General features: G+C 27.8%; 1 protein-coding gene across 4 annotated transcripts; it reads left to right on the top strand.

Moving 5' to 3' along the window:
- LOC112591939 (myelin regulatory factor-like protein) lies at nucleotides 1-27,383 on the top strand. 4 transcript variants are annotated; one of them, XM_025335900.1, is made up of 21 exons: nucleotides 1-30; nucleotides 10,540-10,856; nucleotides 12,660-12,756; nucleotides 13,325-13,528; nucleotides 13,605-13,678; nucleotides 13,778-13,957; nucleotides 14,079-14,240; nucleotides 14,358-14,547; nucleotides 16,102-16,195; nucleotides 16,262-16,440; nucleotides 17,099-17,312; nucleotides 17,431-17,631; nucleotides 19,302-19,523; nucleotides 20,695-20,848; nucleotides 21,398-21,542; nucleotides 21,611-21,688; nucleotides 21,827-21,989; nucleotides 22,367-22,475; nucleotides 23,533-23,725; nucleotides 25,165-25,384; nucleotides 26,290-27,383. In XM_025335900.1, exons 2-21 carry the CDS (start codon nucleotides 10,616-10,618, stop codon nucleotides 26,377-26,379), a joined length of 3,210 nt encoding a protein of 1,069 aa, XP_025191685.1. In that variant the 5' UTR covers nucleotides 1-30; nucleotides 10,540-10,615; the 3' UTR covers nucleotides 26,380-27,383. The 4 variants fall into 4 exon arrangements, with proteins under 4 accessions (XP_025191685.1, XP_025191683.1, XP_025191686.1 ...); XM_025335898.1 differs by lacking the exon at nucleotides 1-30 and adding an exon at nucleotides 674-974; XM_025335901.1 differs by lacking the exon at nucleotides 1-30 and adding an exon at nucleotides 675-974 and having other exon boundaries at nucleotides 17,099-17,303.
- The last annotated feature ends 56 nt before the right edge of the window (nucleotides 27,384-27,439 follow it).

The raw sequence follows: 27,439 nt of genomic DNA, 5'->3' as shown, positions 1-27,439 counted from the left end.
GACGCGTTGAATATAGCTGCAGTTATATAGGTAGGTACCACTATAGATAGATTTGAAATATCATTGTTTTCAGTCGAACGTATGTCAAATTCTCGTATTGAAATGTAATTACTCTAAAACTAAAAATTAACACTATACATCAGTACCTACCTACGTATTTGAAACCGGACGAGACATATTTTTGAATAACCCTGTGTATTTAAAAAAGAAATAATAAAAACAAATTGTGACGATAATAATAATATCATCGTCATCGTCGTCAACCTGCCGCAGAAACGGGGGAAAATAAGTAAGTAAATAACAGAAATCGGTTGATAGGGAAAGCTCGCCGCCGCCGCGGTCTTGATGCGCTGCCGAATCAGGTGTAGGGGCGGATTCTCCTTTATCGAACTACGCGCGTGCACTGTGTTTACGCTACGCGACACTGCAGTACGTTCTGTTTGTCGTCAAACGCGATCTAAATAATAATAATAATAAATATTATTATTATTATACCTAACGCATAATATTGTAATATTATTATTAGTGTTAAACGCGTTTATTGTATAGTATCATATCACCGCACAATCGACGCTGCCGTCGCCGCTGTCGTTTTATATTCGATACATTTCACACAATTATTATACATAGTATCAGTAATAATTATTATTTTAATTTTCGTAACAATGAAATAAAACGTTATTGTGATTGTGTTAACGTTACGTGCGTTATTGTTACGATAACATGTCGTTGTCGTTACGTCGCGCGGTTTGTCATAGTTTTTAGACATTTTTTTCGAAACCTCATACTCACACTTCTTGATTTATAACACGCTTATGTAATTTTTCTTTCGCGACGAACGCTCGGACTTTAAAATCTGCCGTACTTCAATAATTTATTTACCCGTCGTGCACACACAATGCCGTCCCTATTTCGAACGTCTGCCGGTGCACGGGACCGGTGACTTGAACACCGGACGTTTCAAAAACCAAACGGTAAGAGTACTGTATACCTAAGTCTTTTCGTCTTTATATGTCGACGATGTCGTATTTTGTATCCGTAAAAAACGGTTATCCTGGCTGCTGACGACACGCCGAACCAACAAACACGTAGTATGTAGGTACGTAATATTGTATGTGTCCTCAGAATCGAGTATTGTATAATCTGTTCTAATTATAAGTTTTCGGGCACTTCATCGTATTAGGTACCTACCTATACCGACATAACATTAAACCGTATAATATATACGGTAATCGGACGGTGTAGTAATAGTAGGTATATAATATCATATGTATATAGCTGACGTGGACACGGGTTGTGTCAAGGTATGTGCACATTGTGCACATATATACCACACGCGGCCTTATTTCGATATCGAAAATTAAGAGACCATAATGTGGTTGTCTTATTGTTTTAATTATAGAAATATGAGTTTAGTAAGACATTGGGAAGGAATGTGTGAGCTGCGAACGATGTCTTGCGCACGCACCCATCGCAGCCACTGCAGGTCGGCGTATATAGTTTATATACGAGTATAAAAGAAGGTGTGATCGGAATTAAAAGTATAATAACACTATGCCTAAAATAATATATAAACACACACACACACACACTTATATATATTTATGTATGTTCCGGTTTCGTCCTGGTCGTTTCGGTCACTGCAGTAGGCGCGTGGCGCGACTTGACACAAAATATATAATATCTTGACGGCTAATAAATAATGCACGCGCGTAGAGTGACTCCGCAGATCGGGTCAGTATAGACTGGACTCACCTGCAGCGGGATAGAAGAAAACGATTTTTTCCGTTTAATCCGACGGGCGTGGAGATAAGTTTGCTTAGGAATCCCGACTAGATGCGCACACGTCCAGCGTGCGCCAACGTCGGAATGTTTTTATTTTTATTTTGTGTGCAGGTACCTAAATAGCTTGGTCTATACGCAAAATATTTACATAATAATATATGCGTGTTATAATATATTATTAGTTGTCTTCTACTAGATATTTAATCATCCACTGACTACCTACGCGATGCTAACGAGATATAACACTGTCGTTTCATTTCAGTATATTATTATAGGTACACGTCATAGTATTTTAAAAAATACTCGTAAAATTGTTTTTAAATATAGATACAAAATAAATATTGTTAAGTATTTAAGAACCAATGCCCATAGATATAAGTAGATATAAGGTACTTGGTGTACATTTAAATATTTTTTTAATTTTACTTATTTAATTACTAAAATATTTTACAAAACTGATTAATTATATTAAAACGAATCGTGCATATACATATTATGATATATAAAATCTGGGTAAAAGCGACTTAAAAAGTTAAAGTTAAATAATTAGTTGATCTTAACTTTTAGTATTTAAAATTATCAACTTTCAAGTTAATTTTTTTCAGAGTTACTTTAAATCAAATCCAAGTTACATTTATATAAAAATGATAAAATAATAAAATGGTTATATTGATACATTATAGGATATTATTAAAAATGTAATTATTAAATCTACTACTATTGCTTATCATCATTAGCCAAAATTGTTTAATACAAATAACTTATTTATTAAAACTATGTCTTGACAATTTATACTACTATATATTTAAAAAATAATAAATTAACAAGCTAGTTAGTTAATTATAGAACGCTTAACTGAATCGATAAAAAAAAAAAAAGTAAACTTGTTATTTGAAATTTTTCGAAATATTCCTATCAACTTAACACAACTTAAATAAATTGTCCAGCTTTGTTATAATATAGTGAATAATATATAATTAAATAAGTGTACACTTTGCGCTGCAGTCCCAAAACCGTAAGTAAACGGCCGCAGTTGCCGGTGCCTCTATAAGAAGATATTTGTTTTTTTTTCTAAAATGCGTCCGTTGTCTCGGGTTAAGCTCATTTCGTCGGTTTTAAATGGTTAAGTCCTAGCACGTATGCAATATTATGCTCCTATAAAGTAAGCGTCTACTGGAGAAAAAACGTAGACGATTAAAGGCGGTTTCGGGTTTGTGTAATAAATTATGTGCACTTGTATAGTACAAAATTAACAGGAGTACATATTTTCGTGGCTCTCTTGAGGGGGGGGGGGTATTTCGGTGAATGAGGAGGAACCTAGCTGTGTCGACCCGATCGCAGTTTTTTTTTTATTCGAATCGAAACGGTCGTGTTGCTTAACATCCAGGCGAGGGTTTTTTCCTATTTATTCGTATTACTTATTGTAGATGCTTGTATAATTATTAACACGTCAATCTAACAAAATAGTTTACAGTATATAGAGTTTGAGTCGTCGCAGTATTTTTATTTGTCCATCATTGTTTCGTGCGTAGCCCGCCTACGATTTACGTCGTGTCGTGATGTAGGCAATATCATAAATATATATATATATTATATAGTGTGTGTGTGTGTGTGTGTGTGTACGACAACGAACCATTTAATGACCAAACGTGTTTGTTATTGATGATGATAAACGGTCGCATCTATGGCAACGGGCGATGATGTTATACCTATACGTTACCTATATAATAATAATATTATGTGTTATTATACGGCGGGATACGCAAAGCGAATCGCTAGAATAATATAATACAACGTGACTACGACGTGAAACCCATTTTCCCGGCCGTGAACGCGCGTGTGCGGGGTAAAAAACACGTCGCCGCGTCGCCGGCAAAAGTATACCTACGACATATCCAATAAGTATCGAGCATGACGTTCGGTTGAAGAGTTTTTTTTGTTAGTTAGTTTGTTTGTTTGTTTTTTTTTCTTTTTCACATGTTCTCGAATAGCTTACAATAACAGTCGTTGTTGCGATACGCGCGGAAATCGTTTCATTTGTACATGGGTAGTGGGTACCAACGCCAAACGACCGCAGCGCATGACGATAGGACGATGTAACCTATGTACTATAATAGGTATAAACTATATACACGACGTATTGTAAAATATACGATAAATCGTGAGTAAACCATATTTTACATTTCACGGTCAAACGGTAATTCTATATTATTTAAAAATATACGATATCACTATAATATATTATTATACCACAATTTTAATTGATTTAACTATCGAACGATAACAATAATAATTATTGCCGTGACTGTGCTACTGACAATATTATATTCTGTTGCTTTTCAAACAATCACATTAAACATATTACATTGTATTTGCCTATATTTTTTCAAGCTTTTCAAAACAAACAAAGTCTTTGGCTTTTGGACACTGTTTCTCCTTCAATTCTTCCTTATACATTTGAACATACTGTTATGGATATCAAATACCGCCGAAATTTATTATGCTTGAAATTAGACCATTAATTTTAGTGTTTAAAAAAAGAAAAAAACAATTCATTACCTAAAAGCTTCCATAAAATATGCACTTATAACGTATTTTTATTTTTGATAATATAATAGAATTATTAGATTAATTAAATATTTATGAATTTGGTTTAAGTTAAAAAACAAATTATTTTACTTCTCATGTAATAGCGTGTGATTCAACCAAAACGAATATTTTTTTTTTCGTATTCATAAAAATAGATCAAAAATTACAAAAAAATCAAAAAAAAAAAATCATATCATTTTGTGAAATATATAAGCTAAAAATTAAAAACACCACATCAAGCATTAAAAAAAAAAATGCAATTAAAATCTGAACCTTAAATTTAAAAAGACATAATATATCAAGTATATCATTTAAATATGAAATATTTAATATTCTGTTTTGTATGGAAAATTATTTTTGATATTACTCAAGTCTCTCAAATTCAAATGTTATAGTTACGTTCAGTAATATATTATAAAATAGGTATACACTTCGCTATTATAACCAATTGCCTATACATGTTAATAAAACGTACACATATTTGATACATTTTGATTCAAAATTGTTTATTAAAATAAATAGATTGTATAAGTTAGTTTTTTTTTTATCAATTAGTCTATTACTCTTCAACAGTTTAGATTCAATATTATACTCGTATCGCGTTTCATTAACATCGTGTGGACCTGGCTTAACAAGTTATAGATTGGTGCTATGATACTTTAATATGCAGTGTGTTTGTGTATTATATACTATATTGCAATGTTTCCTGAGTGTTTTCTTATGTAGATCCACAAATTTACTTTTTTAATAAGGTAATACCCTACTAAAACAAAAATCAATTATATCGTAATATTATTATTATTATTATTTTTATTATAAGTATTTTTTTTATCATTTAATTTTAATAACATATAGCAAAATATTGAATAATAAATACTCAATTATACATAGATTATTTTTAAATTAAAATTATTTTTATTTTCTCATTGTAATAAGCTTTCGAGAGCGACCCATAAAAAATATTTTACGACTTAGTTTTGGGTCTTGAATGGTTGGGAAATACTACTATACTATAATTACTATGTGTACTATAGGTATAGAGTATAATATAGTGTTAGTACTATATACAATCTGTATATTGCTACTATAATATGTGAAAATTTATTATACAAAGAAACAATTACATTTTTTTTTTTTTATGAAAAGCAATATTACATATTTAAATGTTTCATAAAAAAATAGAATTTTAAATAACTCATTTTAAAGAAAAGGTCAGTGTTTTAATCTTTAAATCCAAACCTTGGATTTTTATGTTCTTGAATATAATAGTATAAATTTACTTATCCTAAAAATCAATAAAATATTCAAAAAAAAAAAATAAAAAAAATATTATCTTATACTCCTATGTTATAATATATTTCATCTTTAAAAACATTTATATTTTAATTTCTTTACCTAAAATTGGATTCAGGCGATTTTTTGGGATGAAACAATATATTTATATTCATAGGAAAACCACTACACACGAAGTAATGCCGCATAACTGACACTTAATGTTTCAATTTCGAAGTTTTTTTAATATAAATTTGTAAATTTCATAAAGATCAAAATAGTTTGTAAGTAAAGACGATACATAATTTATAAATTTGGTATAGGAGCTTATGTACTGGTGTATTAATACGTATACATGTGCATGACACATGAGAATATTCAAAAGAACATTTAGGTCATAGGTATATAGCTTTAGTGTGGTATTATTGAGCTCGCTATAAATCGTAAAAACAACCAATGAACCTAAAATACTTAGCTTATAGATTAAGCTTAAAAGGCTTTTTTTTCTTAATTGAAATATTTATTTTGTAAATAACGTTAATAATGCGTATTAATTACCATTAAGTGTACCTATTGTTTGATATTTTTGTGGCTGGTTATAGTGGCCTTCATGTAATCGGTACTTTTGGTTTCCAACCATAATCTACTCTCTATTTAAAATGTCGGTTTAACTGTTGTGTCACCATTAGGTTCTGTCAGTTTAATGATAATTTGAACTGACATTGAATTGTATGTGTATCCAGTGGAATAAATCGTTTTTACGATAATTATTAATTAATTTATCTAATATATAACAGTATTTAATAAACATAAATATCTGATTTATATTAAATTCATCAAAATTTTAATTTTAAAAGCATGTGTCAAATTTCGATAAAATATATATTCAAACGTAAAATAACGATTTGTTTTAAAACAGAATTTTGCTATACTGTTATTTAAAAAATATTAATATATAGTAAGAATTTAAAAGTTGAAACATACTATTAATTACTAGGTATTGCTTATATAAATATTTTCAATAAATAATTTTCAAAATAATTATTCCAATTTTAGTCATTTATACCATATATCTATTTTCAATAATAAATATAATATTATAACGCAGTTTTGGAAAAATTAATTCTTCCTTACGCGTATTACAAATCATAATATAATTAGATTAGAAAACATTTAAAATAAATCCCGTTTAGAATCGTTTTTTAATTGTAATGATTTATCATTGAACCCAAATTTAATACATATTATGTATTAAAACTAACTAACTTAATAATGAGGTACGTGTACTAGACTAAATAGCAGAGCAACTTTTCGTCTTTGGGTTTTAATGCTATAAATATTTGCTATTATAGAATTATTTATATCATCGAATAAAATGTAAAATATTATTGTTGTTTTTTCTTAGTTATATTTTTAATCTTATTTCTTAGTAATAATAAATAAATAAATATATATTATATAAATATTTTAAGTTGTAAAATGTTTGATCGAATTTGATTATACTTCCACGAAGTAGCAAGGTAAAAGTACAGCTACTCAATATTTATTGCGTGTTGATGTCTATTGGAAACACTCTTTAACTTATTCAAAGTACATTTAATTGCTTATCAAAAAAAAAAAAAAAAAGTGGTAAAAAGAAATTGTTTTCTAATTATTCGATTGCTCTAGAATAGTTTTAATTTTATAAAATTGTAAAAATACGTGGAATTGTACAATACATTAAATTTATAATTATATACGTTTATAACATGAAATACTATGTTAAGCATATAAAATAATATCTTATTTTGTACTTTTAAACTTATGTTTATAATAATGACTTATTATGTCATAAATATAAAAGTATCCATGGAGAAAAGTATACTCAAACGTATAAATATTTGTTTTTAAATATAAGTAAAAATAAAAATATTGTAATCGACTTTTTAAAATTAAAATTAATTTTGTTCACCCTAAGTCAAAGTTGTAATTAATCATAAGTGCCAAGAAGTTAGATAATGAAGCTGAAATTGATGATAACAAATAAACTACAAATGACTATTATAAAGTTTTGTGTCTATATTTATTTAAATATATATATAGCAGGGAATTCATAATATTTTATTATTTTGAATAACCGATGATTTTAAATAATTAATAATTATTGCAATAATAATAATAATAAAAAAAAATGCATTTGAGTATCTTGATAATGATTAAAATAAATTTTATTTTAACTGTTATCATGATTCTTTAAAATTAAATATTAAATAATTTACAATACAATTTATCAATTCTAAAAAAATATTGATTATACATATTTATTCTAAGCTTATGCTCAACACTAAGTAGCATCAATAAATTATAAAAATTATCAAATATAAATATTTTAAACTATTTGTGACTTACATACCTATTTTAATTTGTATAATATAAAATTTTAAATTATTATCATAAAAATCATTGTGTAGTGTATTATAATATGTTTTAATCATAATTTAAATTAAAGATTGTTTGTAATTTTATTATATAAATTATATTTCAAAATGTTTCAATTATTGTTTAGCGTGTTTAGTAATTAAAATTTGTTTCGTTGGTAGCAATCGAATATTTGTTCGAGATATAAAAAACTTTATTTTAATTCAGTATTTAATTTCTCCAATTGTTAATATATATATATAATTATGAAGTATATGGAAATACCTATGATAAAAAAAAGGATTAACAATGATAATCGGAATCATTGTGCATTACAATATTTTAAAAGTATTATTGTTTTATATTGAAAAAGCTAACAATATTGTACTAAAAACAAAGTTTTTACTTAAAAATGCATTATAAAATATAAACTGGCTATATTGTTTTTTGCTATAATATAAATATCGTTATATATTAACGATGAAAGAGCTACAAAATTATTTAACTTACACGAATTTCGAATTTTAAGAGACATCTAAAGAAAAGTTTTTTGTATGTACTTTAATAAGTCCATAATATAGTAGTAAAACTTATAATATTATATATTATGAAGGTTTTATTAGTTGTACAAAATAATAGAGCAAACATTTATAAAAGTTTATTTTAGTTTTTTCTTTTTATGTAGAACCTAAATACATAATATACACGTAAATGCGTAATATAAAATAAGAATAGAAACAATACCGAAAAAAAATGTTTATATTGTTCCATAGAAATTTTTTTTCAATATATTATTATTATTAAAAATTAGAATGGTTTTATATTTTATAATATTATGTGCATACTGTATTTATTTTTAACTTTTAGAAGTAAAACACGAATGTTTCATTAGAAACTCAAAATATTATAGGGGCTGAAAATATTTTCAGTAAACTAGGTTTAAATCCGAGATCCGTGTCATGTGATTTTGAATTATTGGTAAATAAACACTATAAAAAAATATATGCTGACGCTAAAATTTACTGTTGCTTGTATCATTTAACAAAAAACTTTCATGAAAAACGAACGAAATGGGTTTTGCTACAAAATATAAAAATTAAGCTTATTTTGTAATATTTATAAACATTGTCGTAATACTCTTTCATTTGTTACAATTGGAAACCTAGATGTCGCTATAGAGAACAGTTCGACAATTATTTATCAGAGTTCTCATAACCTTTACTTGACTGGATTGATGATATTTATTATGTTAGGAAAGTTAAAAAAAATTTAAGAGGTCGTCGGGCAGCATTATTTTCACCATACATTTGGAATTTACACCTACGAGTTTTAAATAGTAAAGATAATTAATCATGTTGAAACAGCTAATAAATAATTAAATGTCAAAATTCTGTTCAACACCTTAATTTGAGGTAGTTTATCAATTTTTTGAGCTAGGTGAGATGTACTGTATGGCCAATTTGAAGCAGGCAACAGTCTCCCCAAAAAATTAAAGAAATTTATTGATGCAGATAAACAAATTTTAAGAATCGTTTAAAGTTTTAAAACCAGAATCACCCAAAATATTTCTTTTCATGAATATAAAATGTTGATTATTTTTTAATATAATAACATAAGATTGTATAAATAACTATTTTTGAAATTAAAAATTTTAAATGTATAATAGTTATTATATTTTTTTTATATTTTATATACATTTCTGACGTACCATAATATATATAATTAGTATATAATAATTATGTTTGATATTGTATTTAAATTGTTGATGTACCTAGGATAGTAAAAAAATGGTTTAAGATTACTTTAGACTTGTATTTTAATATTTTTTGTTTGGGTATTTTTATAGGTACATAATTTTTGACGTATTATAATCAATATAAATATTATAAATACTTTATAATTTTTTTAAATAATTTATAATTTTTTTTGGCATTTGCTTGTCACCGCGTCATAACGGCTACATCCAAACAGTTACATCCAAACGGCTACGTCAATTTGTCCTAAATCGGAAAAATTAAACCAAAGTTAAATTATTTTATTACACGAAGAACTCAGATAGAAACCGTTGCATAGTTATTGTTCGATTTAAAAAGAAACAATAATAAAAAAAAAAAAAAATCAATTCAATGAAATAAAAATGTAATATGGATAAACAACTAATGATAATTTTAATTAAAGTGTCTAAATAATAATTATTGGTCAAGTGAAATATATTATGAATAAAAAATGTATTTTAACTATCTATATTTTAGATTAAAAAGGGAGCATTTTGTATTTATATATCGATGAATGCGGCCAATTGTATCGTTTAATAGAATTATAACTATCAAATTATTTTTGTTAAAATCAGTAGATAGGTCAAGTTAATAGATGGGTATTGACTATTAGGCAATAGGCGTGTTAAAATATTATTATAGATAGTCGTTCTGTATTATGCTGAGATTCAAGTCGTTTCATTTTTGCAATCGATGTAAAACTATAAAAAATATTTTTCAGATGCCTGTTGACCAGTTCATTTGTTGCTCTTCAATTCTGGTTTTAACCGGTTAGTTATCTGAAAACTTTAAACAGTATGGAGTACACGTGGACGCTGGTGTCTAACACTGACGATCAAGGTTTAGGCAGCGAAACAAGTCTGTTGAATTGTAATGTTCAAGGACCACATTCGGGTCAAATATTAATACTCTCGAATGAGTCCAGTACTCAAGCTATACAAAATCAAACTTTACCTGATATTACAAGTCCTCTGGAAAAAGATTATGGGGCCAGCCGGCTACATTCAAATGAACCCAGGAAACTTCATCTCATGCATAGTAAGTTGTTTATTAAATTCTGAATATTTTAATAATTTGCAAAAATTGCTCAACACCATTTTTTAAACGTGTTGTCGTTATATTTAATTGGTAAATTTAATATTTTAATCCGGACATTATGTTTAGAGATAATATACCTACAATTTAATAAAAATTCAAACGAATAAGTAAATTAAAACTATTAATAAACAATCAATATTATTGGTACATTATGATAAATATATTATTATGTAATTTGGAGACATACTAGTACCATATATTTAATAACGAGAATTAATTATTAAATTAATCAAATTACCAATTATAAATACCGTTCATAATTTTTAAATGAAAAATGTATACGAGTACAATATAAAAAATAAACATTATGAAATTAATCTTATTTATAGTTAAAAATATTGAATACTATATTTTTTTAAACCCATATTTAACTTAAATCGTAGTTGGGCAAGTAGATGCCGCTACTTTTTTGTATAGTAAGTATCAAGTGGGTCACTGTAATTCAATGATAATATATTATAGCATTGTATAAAAACAACGATTTTTAGCGGAGATGGTTTATTAGCCTATACCATTAAATATATTTCATGTTGGAGATTTTTTTTTTTTTATGATAAAGTTAAGATATAAATTTGGTGAACATTATAATTACAAGTTATAGAAAATTAAAGCATTTAAGTACATTCAACAGTTACAATTATAATAAACATTTATCTTAAAACATATCTAAGAAAACTAGTAGTGTTGATAACAAAAATATTTTTTATATAAATATGATATACATTTATTTAACTGTATTAAATTGCCAGATGTATTTGATTTTGTTCATTTATAATATATTTTTTGTATAATTTAAATATTATCTTCTATTTGGGGTAATGAGATAGCCGCTTTCCTAATATATTTAAAAATATAATTTTTATTATTTTTGTTAAAATAAATATGAATTTAGATTTTACGATGTTGTGTATTTTTATTTTTAAATCTGTTATCACTTTTGGAGCAATAAATATGCTTTTAAAGTTGTAAAGTTATTTCTGACAGTGAATTATATTTAGCAAGTACTTTATTATTTATATAATTGATTATTTATTAGTAATTATAATAAATGCTTAAATTTATTATTAGTTACCTACCTAAAAAATTTAGCGCTAGCAGTTAAAGAGATATTATAAAAACATGGCTGTGCCGAATGATTATGTTTGCTTAATATATTATATCAATTGATAATTTTATATATTTATATATATTTCATGACAATTTTTTTTAATGATAAATCTTGTTTTATACTTCATAGAATATTATTATTATTATTCTACTTTACCTTTGTAAATTGTAAGTACTCGTATATACTCACTTGTTGGGGTACATATATACTTAGCCATAATATTTTTATTCATTGAAATTTAAAAATATCACAGGTATGAAATTATTTTTTAAAATATTTTGACTCGTTTTAGATATTTATAAATATTCAAAATGTTTAACTTTAATGCATTTTTTAAAATTTATATGAAACAATATTATATAATTAATAACTAATATTATTATAAATTCGTGGTTTCGTAAAAAAAAAAAAAAACTCAACCTAAATATAAATGTGTGATCAAATACTTAGTAATATAATAATAGGCCGACACATCGTCTTTGTTCAAAATCATTTTTTATACACAATGATTCATCATTAAATTCAAATTTAACATACACTTTACAATGAACTATTCAATGCTGTGGTATATTCGATATTTATTACACAGCAGAGCAGTAACTATTCGTTCACTCTTTATATTTTGTTTTTTACAGATAGGAGTGATTTTGTAGGTGGTATTGATAACGAAGCATTGGATTTCAGTCATTTGACTGACGAGTTCATTCAAAATAATAATACAGAAGCTAATCAGTAAGTATATATTGTAAATAGTGTATTGATTAAATTATAATGTTTTATAATACTATGGGTGCTTGGTATAATTAGTAATATGCTATGATGGCCTATGACTTCGATGGAATACATTAATATTATTTAAATAAGTTGATAATAGGTGATTCATTTAAATTAAAACAGATAGATAATTATAATAAAATATTGATTGAATTAATAATTAACGTACTAAATTATTGTTAATGCATTAACCTACGAATGACTGATTATTGATTATAATAATTTATATTAACAAAATACATCAAATAATAATTTAACATCAGCGTGGTATTCAACTTATATCAGTTCAATATTAGCAAGTTGATACACGAATAATATGTTTTGATTAATAATTAGTTATAATTTTATTTCTGGCTCTAACCCTAATTGTTTTAGTATATTTTTCAAAAACAAAAATCTAAAAACTAACTGTAGGTTGTAATTATAGTACTTTGTACTTTCATCATCCCCGACGTAAATAATGAGCAATCGTGTTTAAATTCTTTTCTGTTTTTAAAATTGTTATACCTGATTTTTGTTTTTAAAGATTCTTCCACGAAACCGTCGATCAAAACGATCACGTGATGGTTCGAATAAACACGCCATACCAACAAGAATCACCTCAACTTTTCTTGAAAAACGCATCGATACCGCCAATCGCCGACTTGTCATTTCACAGTAACAGTGTTTTATCCAATGCCGGTTTGCCTAGTAAGCCAATCAAGGATAAGTCACACAATTACACCAACAGGTTCGGTCAGTTTATATGCGCATTTACGAAAATGTACTATTTTTTTTTTTTTTTTTTTTATTATTCGTTCACGTAGGCACAACTTACCAGAAAGTCCACCAGACTCCGAGCCACCATATTCGCCGGCTGATGGCGTTGGCCAATCTCCGCGTAAGACAGACGATTTTATTTAATTTGTTCCGTTTACCATCATAATAATTCTTGTTTCCAAAAACTGTTAAGCATTACAGTACTTTTTTCGATTTCTAGATCGAAGAACGCCGAATTTGCAATGTCTCATTTCTGCCAATAAGGGTCAAATACCGATGAACTCCGGCACCACCGGGCTCTATCAAAAACAACCCGGAACCGCTAAAATACCACACCCGTTGTCTGTTCAACCGTTAATGATAAATCAACCAGGATCATCGTCTCACGTCACACATTTAGGTCGGTACAACTAAATTCTATAATTGAAAGTCGGTTTTCAATCCGATGCCTTACGTAGTGGCTTAAAAAATATTTACGTTTTTGCTACAAAATATCCTATTGTCGTTTTTGACGGTTTTAGATTTTAATCAAATGCCATCAAATGCGAGGGCAATCGATATACCGGAGCCTGAATACACGGACTTGTTAAACGTGACTGTGTCGGAAAAGAAGCGAAAACTTTGTACGGAAATTATTGGAGGAAACACCGGTGGTAACAGCGTCCGCGTTAAAAAAGAAACTGGTAAATAACAAAACTATGACATAGTCGCATGCGTAGTATAATTAGGCGTCATCTATGTAAAACGATCTACGAACTAATCTAAAACGATTAGCTATGACGTATGCATCTTATGTTTAGAAAATTGCGGTAAAAAACCTATCACTCACGTGTCTCCATCGGGAAGATCGGTTTGCAGCGAAGACAGTTACACGTACCAGGATAGCTGCGAATCGGGCTTGTATAACGACACGAGCTTTCAGTGCATCCGTTTCCAACCATTTCAAGAATCATCGTGGAACACGCTATGTGATCACTCTTTAAAGGAACTGTACGTATAGCTTATATTTATAAATATTTTTGTACGATTGTCATTATATTATTATTTACAATAAGCATTATTCCCCGTTGTAAACTTTGCACGTTTGTGGACTTAATTATTAGAGGTTTTTACTTCAAAATTCAAAGCATAGTGTTTATGTTATTATTAATGTTTTTTTAAATGAAAAATCTGCTGTGAGTTGATTATTGTTATAGTTTAAAAGTGGCAACATCGTAAAACAATTTTTTTAAAAGTCAAAAAACCTTTGAAAAAATATCTTAAAAATCCTAGAAAATGCATAATTTTGTTGTTAAAAAAAAAAAAAAAAATTCAAAATTAATAACAAAAAATAAATAAATATTTTTCGTTATAAAATCAATTAAATATTGTTTTATTTAAAGTATGAAATATACAATTTATGTTTAGAACAAATACATATTAAAATTCTATGTTATTTTTTTTTTATAAAATGTGTAGAGAAAATTGAGTAACTAAAACCATTGTACACGATAAATACTTATGTGCAAGATTAAATTGTTGGGATTGCGTGATTGCTATAGATTGAAATAAAAGAAAGACATTATTTCTAGGGAATTTGTAAAGTTTTTCGATGGTAAATTCTCTCGGGTCTACTTCAATACTAGTACCTGACGGCTACATGTTAAGTCTCCTAGGTCTATTTTAGTACTACCATGAAAAATACGTATACATTCTCTTTGGTCTATAATAATTTAGTTAATATAAAGTGTGTTTCACGATGAATTGACAACTGCAATAACTTTTGTTCTATTAAGCATTTTCAACATTTTTATTTTTAAATTGTCAATTGTCGTCTGCTCTGCGTTTTTTTTATCATTTAGTAATTAGTATGCAAAACTGCAAAATTAAAAAAAAATTCTGTTTGATATTTAAAAAAATCATCAAGATAGTCATTTTGTAAAGTTTGGTTTCAAGAACTTTTATTAAGGAAAAGTCAATAATTTTTAAACAATTTTTAAAGTTTGCTTAAATTCAAATTTATTTCTTATTTATTAGTGTTACAGCGATTATCGATTATCAATTATCCAGAAAATCTATTTGAAATAATATAAAATTGTAGAAAATAAATGGCTAAACATTTTTCGTATTTTTTTTTTGCGAACATGTTTTAAAAACTATTTCAACAAAATGGCTATTTTGATTTTAAATATCAAGTAGAACATTTTTTAATTTCTTAATTTTTTATACAAAATTTAAAAAAAAAATTTGGATCAAGTACGAAGCAAATTTTTTCTGTTGTGGAGGCATTATAAAAGCTAATGTGATATGTGAATATAAACATTCCAAACATCATTCTAATCTATGAAAACTTATCCATTTAAATATAATGTAGCCATTTCTTATTTCGCTAGTGTCGTCTCTGTACATTTAAAATAACTCGGGAGAGTTTACATTTTTCTTCAGGTAAACATAATTTTGATCTAAGTAGCTTACCATCAGGAAAATTTACTAATTTTAAAAATCGTGAGAGTTTACCACTACTTTATTTTTATCCTAAGTATGTATATTTAAAATTTACTTTAGGCCAGTACCACATTATAGAGTGGATGCAGATAAAGGCTTTAATTTTTCAAACGTCGACGACGCATTTGTTTGTCAAAAGAAAAATCATTTTCAGGTAAATATTATATATTAAAGATTTTTTCATAAAAGTTTTAAACTGAATCACGAATTTAATGTTTAGATAACATGTCATACACAACTCCAAGGTGATGCACAGTTCGTTAGAACTACAGAAGGAATTCATAAAGTTGGCAGTTTTCATTTACACTTTTACGGTGTTAAGGTCGAATCGCCTAGTCAAACAATTAAAGTGGAACAGTCGCAGAGTGACCGAAGCAAAAAAGCTTTTCACCCAGTCTTGTAAGTATAAACAACTATTATTACTCTAATATTAGTCGTTTTATATACGTAAGATGATAAATTGAGCAAACTAAAAATTATAAAAAAATCAAAAATATCTTTGCATTACTAATATAGATTAGGCTAATCTAACTTATTATCACACTATATTTTGCGTTATATTTATGACAGTCGCTATATTGTTAAAGATAATCAAAATAAAATTATAAAATTTATACCAGCTTAGTCGGTAGACTTAGTTGCAAATAGTCTTTTATATTTGTAATAAAATACTTAAATACATCGCATTTAGTCTGATATTAGTCTAAAGTACCAATGGTTTAAAGATTTGTACTATGTAATTTATAAGTTATAATAATAACGTAAATCGACTAAATTCTGACCGCGTCAATCTTATAATAAAGTAAACGTAAATTATTGGATAGATAATATTAAAATATAATATATATATATTATATAATACATGTTTATCTCTATGCACTACTCGACAATACGTAAACTCCATTAATTTATGAATATTTTTCGTTTATTTCTGAAATATTTCCAAAGAGGTTTGTTCTCTGGCACGATCATATTGCCGTAATAAGATGGTAACTGGTAGACTAATATATTGTAGAACCTATTTGTGTTACTGATGTTTACGTGTTTATTATAATAGGCTGGACTTGCGCGAAGAACAAGTGTCTAAGGTGACGGTGGGCCGATTGCATTTTAGCGAGACCACATGCAACAACATGAGGAAAAAAGGAAAGCCGAACCCGGACCAGAGGTATTTTTACCTTGTGGTGGGCCTGCACGCGCACTGCATCAACGACCACGACTATCCGATCGTCTCGTACGCTTCCGAGCGGATAATTGTCAGGGTAATCCAAGTAATTATGCTAGACTGATTATATGTTGCTTACGACCCGTTGCAACGGGAAATGGCGTTTCGATATGTATACAGCGGTCAGTGGCATTTTTTCTTGTTTTTTTTTTCTATCACCAAAGGCTTCGAATCCGGGTCAGTTCGAGAGCGATGCGGAACTGTGCTGGCAACGGGGCACCACACCAGAGTCGATTGTGCATGCCGGAAAGGTGGGCATCAACACGGACCGGCCGGACGAGGCGCTGGTGGTGCACGGAAACGTCAAGCTTACAGGACACATAATTCAACCGTCAGACATCAGGATCAAACAACACATACAAAAAGTGAGTTTTAAAACTATACGAGTATAGGCTCAAATAGCGTTTCAATTGTTATTTCTCGGGGCGAGGTCCCGATCAACTCAGATCAGTTCGATATATTATAATATGATATATAATTAATTACATCATAGAAGTAATGAGGACTTCGTAAAAGTTTTTCTCTGCTCAGTTCACAATGTGATTACTTTATAAGGTACCATTACTACCGCTATTCATTTTTTTTAAATATTAAATTTTTAAATATTATTAATAAAATAATATAGACTAGTTTATATTAAATTAAAAAATAACATTATGTTGTTCGATTTTGTTATTCAATTCATCATAGCCGATTCCTACGCAATTAAGTTAACATAACTCGTAAATAATTGTATAATAAATTATAATTAATCATAAATTATACTGCTATAATAGTATGAGTATAAATAATGTGCTTTATGTATTCAACTATTTACAGCAACCATTGGCAAAAATTCATTAATATTTTTAGCAGTTTTGATTCATTTTAAAATGCTGTTACCATTATTAAAATGTGTACTTCATTTTGTAAATAGGATAAGACAATTTTTAGTTTATTAAAGGAATCCAAGGTGTTACTAGATAAATTAATTATAATTCATACAATACGTACTTCACCATACCTATTAAGGTTATGTGGTAAAATAAACGGGCACCATGAATATATATGTTGCTGCGGCAATCCAGAGTTTGAAAAGGAAAATATCGTATATTATAATAGATATATTAAATTTGTTTAAATTAATAATATATAATTTTATTATAGAAAAACAATATTTTTAATTTTAATTCATAATAGGTAGGTAGTTGTATTAGTATCAAATCCAGTGAAGTTATAATGTATGTTATGTCGTAGCCACTTTATAAAACCGATGTTTTCATTAAAATTCGTTAATTTTATAGAATTAAAATGGCTTTTTCACAATATTTGAAATACTAAATATATTTCATGAAATGGTTAATCTAACTTGATATTACATGATTGTTTTCAAAATGCTGTCATCCACGTTGTGACTTGTGAATTGAATGAATAATAAAACATTTATTGTATTTAACTATTAATTTATTATTTATGATATATTTTAAGTATCAAATAATGTTACATATATAAACTTAAGTTATATTTATTTAAAATAAAATTAATACTTCATGGTAAATAATTTAAATCTTATATTTAGATAAGTAATTGTTATTGATAATCAATTTTTTTTTAACATTTGCAAAAAAAAAATAAGAAAGGAGTTAATTATATATTGATTATTTAATTTTTTTATTCAAGCAAGACAATTGAGTTATAAACCAACCGTAGTTATACAAAGTGGATAACTGAAATGTTAAAAAAAAAGACTCGATATTATGTTTGAATAATCATTTTATAGAAAAGTAACAATTTTTATTTTATAAAATGGAAATTTTTCATGAAAAGATCAATTTCACGAAAAATATGTAAAAAATGCATTTGGAGAGATAGTCAGACTGTGGATAATAGGTGGACATTTAAAACAACCTATGAACAATTTTTTTTGAAAACGTATTGATATTCTACATTTACTTGATGGGCATTATTTTTTTAAAGGAATAATTTAAGATCAAGTACTTTGCTGTTCAAGTTCTAATCTAAAAGAAAAATAATATCTATATGTTTTTTAAAACAGTGCGACACGAGTGAACAGTTGCGGAACGTGCAGAAAATAAATGTGGTACATTTTAGCTACAAGCCGGAATTTTCATCGTTGTTCGGGTTATCTCTGAAGGAAGCCGATACCGGGATCATAGCACAGGAGGTGCAAGCCGTACTACCAGAAGCCGTCACCAACGCCGGCGGCATAGCCTTGCCGAACGGAATTGTGTACGACGACTTTTTGGTTGTCAACAAAGTGCGTTTTGTCGATTTGCTTACATTATTTTTATATGCCAGTAGTGTTTCCATTGGGTATATCATAGGCAGATATTTGATTGAATTTTAGGAGGAGACTTAAATCTTTCTTTGCATTGTTTGTTGCAAAATATGCACCTCTTTTATTCTTTGAAAAATGTTCAATAATTTTGGGAGGAGCTTTCGATTATTATTTTTTTTTTTGGGGGGGGGGAAGGTTAGCTCCCAAGCACCTCCAATCACCGCCTATATACCATATAGTATTTGAAGTGGTACACGCTTTCGAAATTTCGTTCTTACGTACAGTGTCGTACTATTTCCGTCAGGGAGGGGGGCTGAAATAAAACTTCAAAGCTACACTAACAAATTGAAAATTAATGTTTTTAAAATTTTAACATTCAAAATTGTTTTATTATTATCACTTCTGTGCTAATTTTATTCACTATACCATGAAAATACTGTTGTTATACTCGACGGATAAAAATGTATGTATACTATAACGATTGAATGCGTTTAATAAAATGTGTCTCATTAATGAATAATGAAATAATATTATCATGTTAAATATTTTATAATTTCTCCGCAATTAATTTCTAAGGACTTTTAAATTGTAATGGAATTCAATACAGGTACGTGATAGGTAAAAACTCAAACGTAAAATTAAAGATCAAAAGTTAGATTAAAATCATCGGAAACAACACGTACTGTTGGAAATATCACGTACATTTAGCGTTAGTACTACATACCCAGTGATTTGAGAAAAAAAAATTATTAATTAACGCAGGACGGATCGATCGGTCTTTCTGACTGATTTTATGTTAAAGTTTGAATCTTGTCTGAGTGGGTTGACTTTGAAATTGCAACTTCTGCGAAAATAATATAGCATTTAATGGAGATACTCTGATGAAGATGCTCTGTCAACTTATATATTTCATTCGTTTTTATAAATTTTGTACAGACTTAACAGAATAATTTAAGTTTAATTTTATTCGTAGTCCTAACCCCTCTCACGTAATGATCATCAGTAAAATAGACTCGACGACTTATTATACTTTTAAAATGATTTGTGGGAATATCACTGGATCTACATAATTTGCTTGTATACAATCTTCAACGCATACCAAGAGTGGTAATAAAACATATTACATAACGTATTTATTTTTCACACACAGGATCGAATCTTCATGGAAAACGTTGGAGCCGTAAAAGAGCTGAGCAAGATCACCAGCCATTTGGAAGCTAGGATCAGTGAGTTGGAACAAGACCACAAGCGGTGTTTGCTGTTAGAAAAATATCATCCAGGCATAGCGTTATCAGATTTATCAAGTTAGTATCGATCAATAATTGATGAATTATTCATCATCACGATTTAAAACCAAATAGGTGATTTAGGTTTTAAATATTTAAAGCTTAAATAAGTATTTTTGTAATTGGTTGGCTCCCAAACTTCTTATCCGATCGTCACGTGATATTATTTTTAAATTCACAGTATACACTTCGGAGCATGTTTAGACAATTTTTATTTATGATTTCATTTGTTTCAGGTACTAATTGAAATTAGTTCAAATCATAAAATCTATACTTGCCTCTTATTTACCTATGCGCGATAATATAATATTATAATGTTCAAAATTAACGACAGGCGTATCTGGTTTTTTTTTTGTATTGGTTTAAGAATCTTAAAAATATTTATTGTTTATATTTATTCATCATATAATATGTAAACATTTCACATACTATCGCGTGCATCGTAGCGATTGAAATATTGAATCAAAAGTTATATTTACGAACAAACACAGTAATTTATGTAATGCGCTGTATTTATTGTGTTTGACATTTTTGTTCAATTTTTTTTATTATTTGTTTCTATTTTAGCCACAACATACTCTAGCAAGCACAACGATTGCGATGGTACTGTTGAAAAACGTAAACTGTTAAAACCGACGAGTTCGAGTGATGTTTACTATGGTAAATTTGTGCAAATTTCCATTATATCTCTAACTGTTGTTATTGCGTGTTGGTAAGCAAACGTTCGGCTTAATAACAATACTTCATCAGCTAACAAATTCATAATATCTTCATTTTCAGTTTGATTTTTATAACTGGACTTTTTTTTATGGAACATCACTACAGAAATCAAATAACATTCACAAGTGAACATGAACTGTGAGTACTCATTCGACTTTTCGTATTTTTACTATTTATTTCTTTTATAATGGTTTATAAGTATTATTCTATTAGTGACGCGAATACAAACAGTAATTTTATTTAATCATTTATTTTTTATTTTTAATTACCCTACAGTATTGTCAAACCGTTTAATATAAATGCAATACGGGCACACGAAAGTGTTCAGCCAAAGGACACCGGTCAATTACCGTTGGAAATAGACGGGTTTTTGGATAAAGACAAACATTTGACTTGTATGCGGCTCAGACGACTTGTAGCCAACAGCAGAAGTTGTGAAGTATGATAATACTTTTATAAGAGATAATAAATTAACTCCATAAGGCCTCTGACATAGGTGAACATTTTTTAAAATCTCTGGATAGCTGACTGCCAAATTTATTTTTGTTCCATATACGATATACCTAATACAGGTCGCTCACTACGTCTATGGTCCACCAATGTTCAATGATTATTCATTGCCGAAATTATATTCTATATAATGTATAAATACATTTATGCGTTGTTAATATTTTAAGTCAGTTTGCATACGGTGAGAAGGATAAATAATTATCGTATATGTTATGGGTTTCCCCGATTTCTACCTATTATAAACATCTGACGTGTTCGGAATATAGATTAAATGATGAAAACGTGGTTTTTTTGTATTGATTATAGTACGGCAAGATCAAAGCGAAAATGAATAAAAACATTGAAAGAAAAAAGGAAGAGGGTAAAAATACCGACGAGTTCATTAGTTTTATCATTAAAATTGATCGTGTAGTGGGTACGTATATTTTTGTTATCTAATGAAATTATATTTTATCATATTATTAGTGGTACTAAGAATACTCCGTTATTAATAATTAAAAACAGTAGGTTACTTACTTGTAAGTACTAGCTAGTAGTGGTTGTTTAATTAGTACACTCAAACAGTTGTGTATCTTAGGCAATTTTTCAGATAATTTTTAGACAAAGCTTACTCGCAAGAGGTTCTGCCTTTACTATCTCTCTTAAAACTATAGTCACTAATTTATTTAAGTATAATTCAAACATAAGAAAATTCTATGATGTTAACACTTGATTATTTTTTATAACTCGTTAGTTGTAGATACATATATGTTATAGTACTTACACGTTTTGAATTAAACTTATCGCAATATCAATTATGACGTTGGTCAGTGGACAGGAAAATTAATTGCTAAAAAATAAAAATAATTTTTTATAAACAAATGAGTAACGATTTTATATTATTATTTTATCTATAGTGTAGTACCAAAAAAAAAACATTACTAAAAATTCATTATAGAAATCATAATATCTTACCAAATATTGAACAACCACAAGTGTTTCTAAAACAGATTACAGATGAGGCAATTAATTAATTAATGGAATTATTTTTTTAATATTTTTGTAGTATAAATATAAATATTTTATTAAGTCGTGAGAAATAAAATTGTCTACATTTTTCAAAAATTCTTAAATAAGTTTCAAGGATAACCTCACTCTTCTCCCACAAAAAAATCGTCAATTCGAGTTTTGCAGTTTTAGCTTTTTTTTGTTCGATACAGTAATTAAATATTATCGAAATCATAGAGTAACGATTATTCATTGTTGTAGTTAGAGATTGAAATAAAATATTATTGTTGATTTGGATATAATTATTTACGCGAACCAATAGTTTCTGTGTTTAATTTGTTTTCAAAAGCCTCTTGGGTTGTATAGGGAAGAGGTATGAGGAAACATTTTTGCGTACTGTACCAGAATGGTAAATCTGCCATACAGTCATTTTCCGGAAGGGACCGTTTTAACTTTTGATCAATTGAAATAAACTATTTGTTTAGACATTGTATACAAAGATGTTACGATCGGCGTGTATGGGAGCTACAGCAACTTCACGGCAGAAACTAACATCACGGACGAATGCGGTCAATCGGAACTGCTCCAACAATGTAGTGACAAGTCACTGTTCGTGTACGGGTTCCAACTTCCGGTCACTAAACAACTTACTGATTATTTTATCAGCGTGTCTTATCGGTAAGTCCAATAAATATTGATAATATTACATATTTTATAATTGTTTTATACATCAATGCGTACGTACCTATGGCTGTAGCCCAAAAGTGCAAAATATGACCCAAACACAACCCAAAAGCGCAAAAATAAATATTCTATAAGGTTAGGTTATGAATAAATTTTTCAAAAATTAAGTATATTTCATAAGTTAGATATAAGTTTATACTGTATATTGTATATTATTAGTATTATCTTAAATGATTATCAAACTTCATCGTAATTCATTACGATAACACTAAACTTTAACTGAACTCGATCACTGTTGATATATTTTCGAATTATAAAAATACTATATATTTAATTAAAATGAATAATTCAATTTAATAATTAATAATTTTAAAATTAAACTTATAGTGTAATGGGTACAATATTTATTTTTGTACTTTTATCCCACTAAGGTACAAAAACACAAAATGAATTTGCGCTTTTGGGTTTTACCGTTATCTAAATCGTAGAGTATATGAATTTCCACTTATGTCAGTCTCATGGGAAAACGGAAAACACCGCATTTCGACTACATTTATATTTACGATTATAAAATTATATGGTTGCGTCCCAAAAACAATATTGATTTTGATAAAAAATTCTAATTTCATGACAGCTAATAAGATACGTCTCATATACATTCTTAATTACTATTTTTAAGTTGATATTTTATTTTTATATTAATTGGCGAGAGATAACTTTCATTAGTCACCTCTAACAAATATGTTGTTATTGTATTATAATACAATAACAGCTATCTCACCAAACAAAAAAATAATAGTTATTCATAGTTCTATTCACGTGTTATTAATGTTTATTAATAATACTTCCCACATTTAATATAAAAACAAAATTGTATGATGTAAGAATGAGCATAAAGAAATATTTTTAATTCATAGAAAAGTTAAGCAATCTAAAAATTATTCTTTCGATTCGTAAAAAAATGATAAATGTTTAAAAACAAAAAGTTTATATTGTTACAAGGCACTCCTCTTTTAATGGTATAAAAATTTAAATTATTTGAAATATAATCCATAAGTGTAGGTACTAAAGAGCTCAAAAAAATCAAAATTTGAATAAATTCATTATTAGAACAAAGTGGGAAAATATAGGCATCTAACCGCTCTACAAGACATTTAGTCAAGTCTTTGAGTGGTCGCTGAAATATGTTAAATTTTAATTCAATGATAAACCATTGTACATGAACAATGATTCGAGAAGACAGTTTATATTACTATTAAATAAATATTTAAATTGATATTATAGTATTTAAGCAATTAAAGCTTAACCATAACTGACTTAACAGCTAACATTTACATAATATTATGGATCAAAACCACTGATGCAATATAACTTTTATTGTATCGTAAACAAATAAGTAATTAGTAATTACAGTTCGTGTTAACGTATTTCAGTATCAGCAAAGGCAGCTTGAACGGTTGTCTGACAAGCATGTCCGTGTCAACGACTTGTCCGTCAGACCCGTACACCAATCTATGGGCGGCGAACGGCACCCGATGGAATTCGTCGGACACGTCATACGAATGGCAGACCAACAAGTATTCCGTTTCCGAAGACTCGGAATCGATAATCATAATCGTCCGGTACAAGCCTTGGCCGTACGAACGATTAAAGGTAAATTAAATCTATGTCACATGTAGTTTTAGTTTGTTTGATTTAATGTGTAAAATGATATGTAAGCATACTAAACGATAGCATGTTATGTCTTAGGACCGATAATAATGACTAATATTAATTATAACTTTTTTTTCTGTATTATTTTTTTATAGAATAAATATAAAAATAAAAAAAATATTGACATTATTGTGCTTTAAAATAATTATCTTCAATAAAAAAGTACAAATCGTGTATGCATTTTATTATCTTAAAGCACTAAAAATATGAAAAATATACTGAATATATAAATTTTATTAAAAGATGTTTAAATTGATATATTATAGAAGTATAATATTATATTAAATTTATTGACTAATTATAGTAGGTATGATGAATATATTTTATAATATATAATTTAAATGCATGTTTAAAACTTACTTATTGCGAAAAAAAAGAAAATTAATTAAAAAAAAGTTTTAATCTAGTTTTTTGTGAATTAAATCAGCCTAACAATGTTCATTATAATACTTTTGATCAGATAAGACTGTGTTATTATGTGTAATATCATTTTTTTTTTAAAGTTTGAATGTTTATCAATATAATAAATATGTTTATTTTATACTATCAAAAAATATTTATTTTTAAAATTAATTGATAAAAATGTTACAAATACTCACAATGTCATGCACGTATAAACATTTTGTTATCATAATACATGAATATTAAATACTATATCGATCACTTTTAGCAAAATAGAAAAAATAGTTTTCGTAGGTAGTGTTTAAAATTCTTAAATATCATATTCTTACATATCATTGTGTATGGTCGCGTTCCTTTTTTCCAAATATATATGCATACTTACGGTATGGTATATGAAAATTTGTTACTCAGTAGATATTATACGATCGATTTTTGATTTACAGGCATCGTGCAGGTCACCGGAAGATAAACAGACTTTAGCCATCGTCGAGTATACCGTCTCTTTGCACAAGGATTTTAGCGAGATCGTGTAAACCAATATTAACATAATAATAAAATGTAAATGTACCTACCCGACATATCTCCAAACACGGCGATAAAATGATCGAAGACGAGACGGAGATAATTTGGGAAGCCGTTTAATTGGTCACATGTGTGGGATGTTGGCAAACTATTAGAAATAATCGCGGTCAATACATTTTGAATTTAAACTCTTCGTTAATATTCATTTTGTAACGGCTCTTGTTTTTGGAACCATAGATATAAGTATACGTTAATCTCGTTTCCGTCGGTGTTGTTTTCGTTTTATTCATTAATGTAATTATTAAAGAAAAAATGTTCAGCCGTCACAGCGGCGTCGTGTAAATTTGATCTATTTCGAGATTTTATTGCACCTGTCAGGCACATCGCACGTCGTCTTATTTACCTTCACACGCTGTTTTTTTGCTCACCTTAGTGGTTGAAAACTATTTAATATCATAGGTACCTAAGGCGCCTAACAATGCGCACACCTTTTTTTCGTCGTAACAGTTTAAATTCGCTATTTACACATTTTATCTATTCTCATATAATACGTACAATGGACGATGTATAATTTTTTAACGAATTTGAGTTCGCACAAAATATAACCGTATACAAAAAATTACTAATTTTATCAAATTGAACATTGGTAACTCGAGTGTTGTAGTGAAAGAACCGTTTATCTAAAATAACAAATTAAAATATAATTAATGTGTTATTATGTTTATTTGTATGTTTGTCGCCATACGAAATGAATGGCCTTTAGAACTCGAGACATTTTTAAATGTAATATTTTTTTTTATTTTTAGTTAGAAATTAGAAAAATTAATTTTACTGTAGGCTAACATGTGTACAAACTGTTGTTTTGAACAGCATTATAATATTACGTTGTGTGAAAGGAGAAATCCAAAATGTTGTTTTAGTTGAGTTTTTTTGATCATGTTTTCTCTTTGTTATTTAAAAAAAATCTAAACTGATTTTTAACATAGTACTATTATACGAGAACACAATACTAATGTGTAGCTTTAGAAAATTAAAAAAAACATATATACATTTTTACATATTCTGTTCTTT

This window comes from Melanaphis sacchari, unplaced genomic scaffold, assembly GCF_002803265.2.
Source record: "Melanaphis sacchari strain LSU unplaced genomic scaffold, SCAv2.0 Contig14_pilon_pilon, whole genome shotgun sequence".
NCBI lineage: Eukaryota > Metazoa > Arthropoda > Insecta > Hemiptera > Aphididae > Melanaphis > Melanaphis sacchari.
Note: the sequence above shows the minus strand (reverse complement) of the source record. Positions and strands in the feature narration are given on the sequence as shown.

Bases quoted from the DNA above. Each gene is read 5' to 3' on its own strand.
- LOC112591939 (XM_025335900.1), top strand. From the start codon at position 10,616: ATGGAGTACACGTGGACGCTGGTGTCTAACACTGACGATCAAGGTTTA. The intron at 12,757-13,324 runs GTAAGTATATAT...TTGTTTTTAAAG, and splicing joins AATAATACAGAAGCTAATCA to ATTCTTCCACGAAACCGTCG. The intron at 22,476-23,532 runs GTACGTATATTT...CTATTTGTTTAG, and splicing joins TAAAATTGATCGTGTAGTGG to ACATTGTATACAAAGATGTT.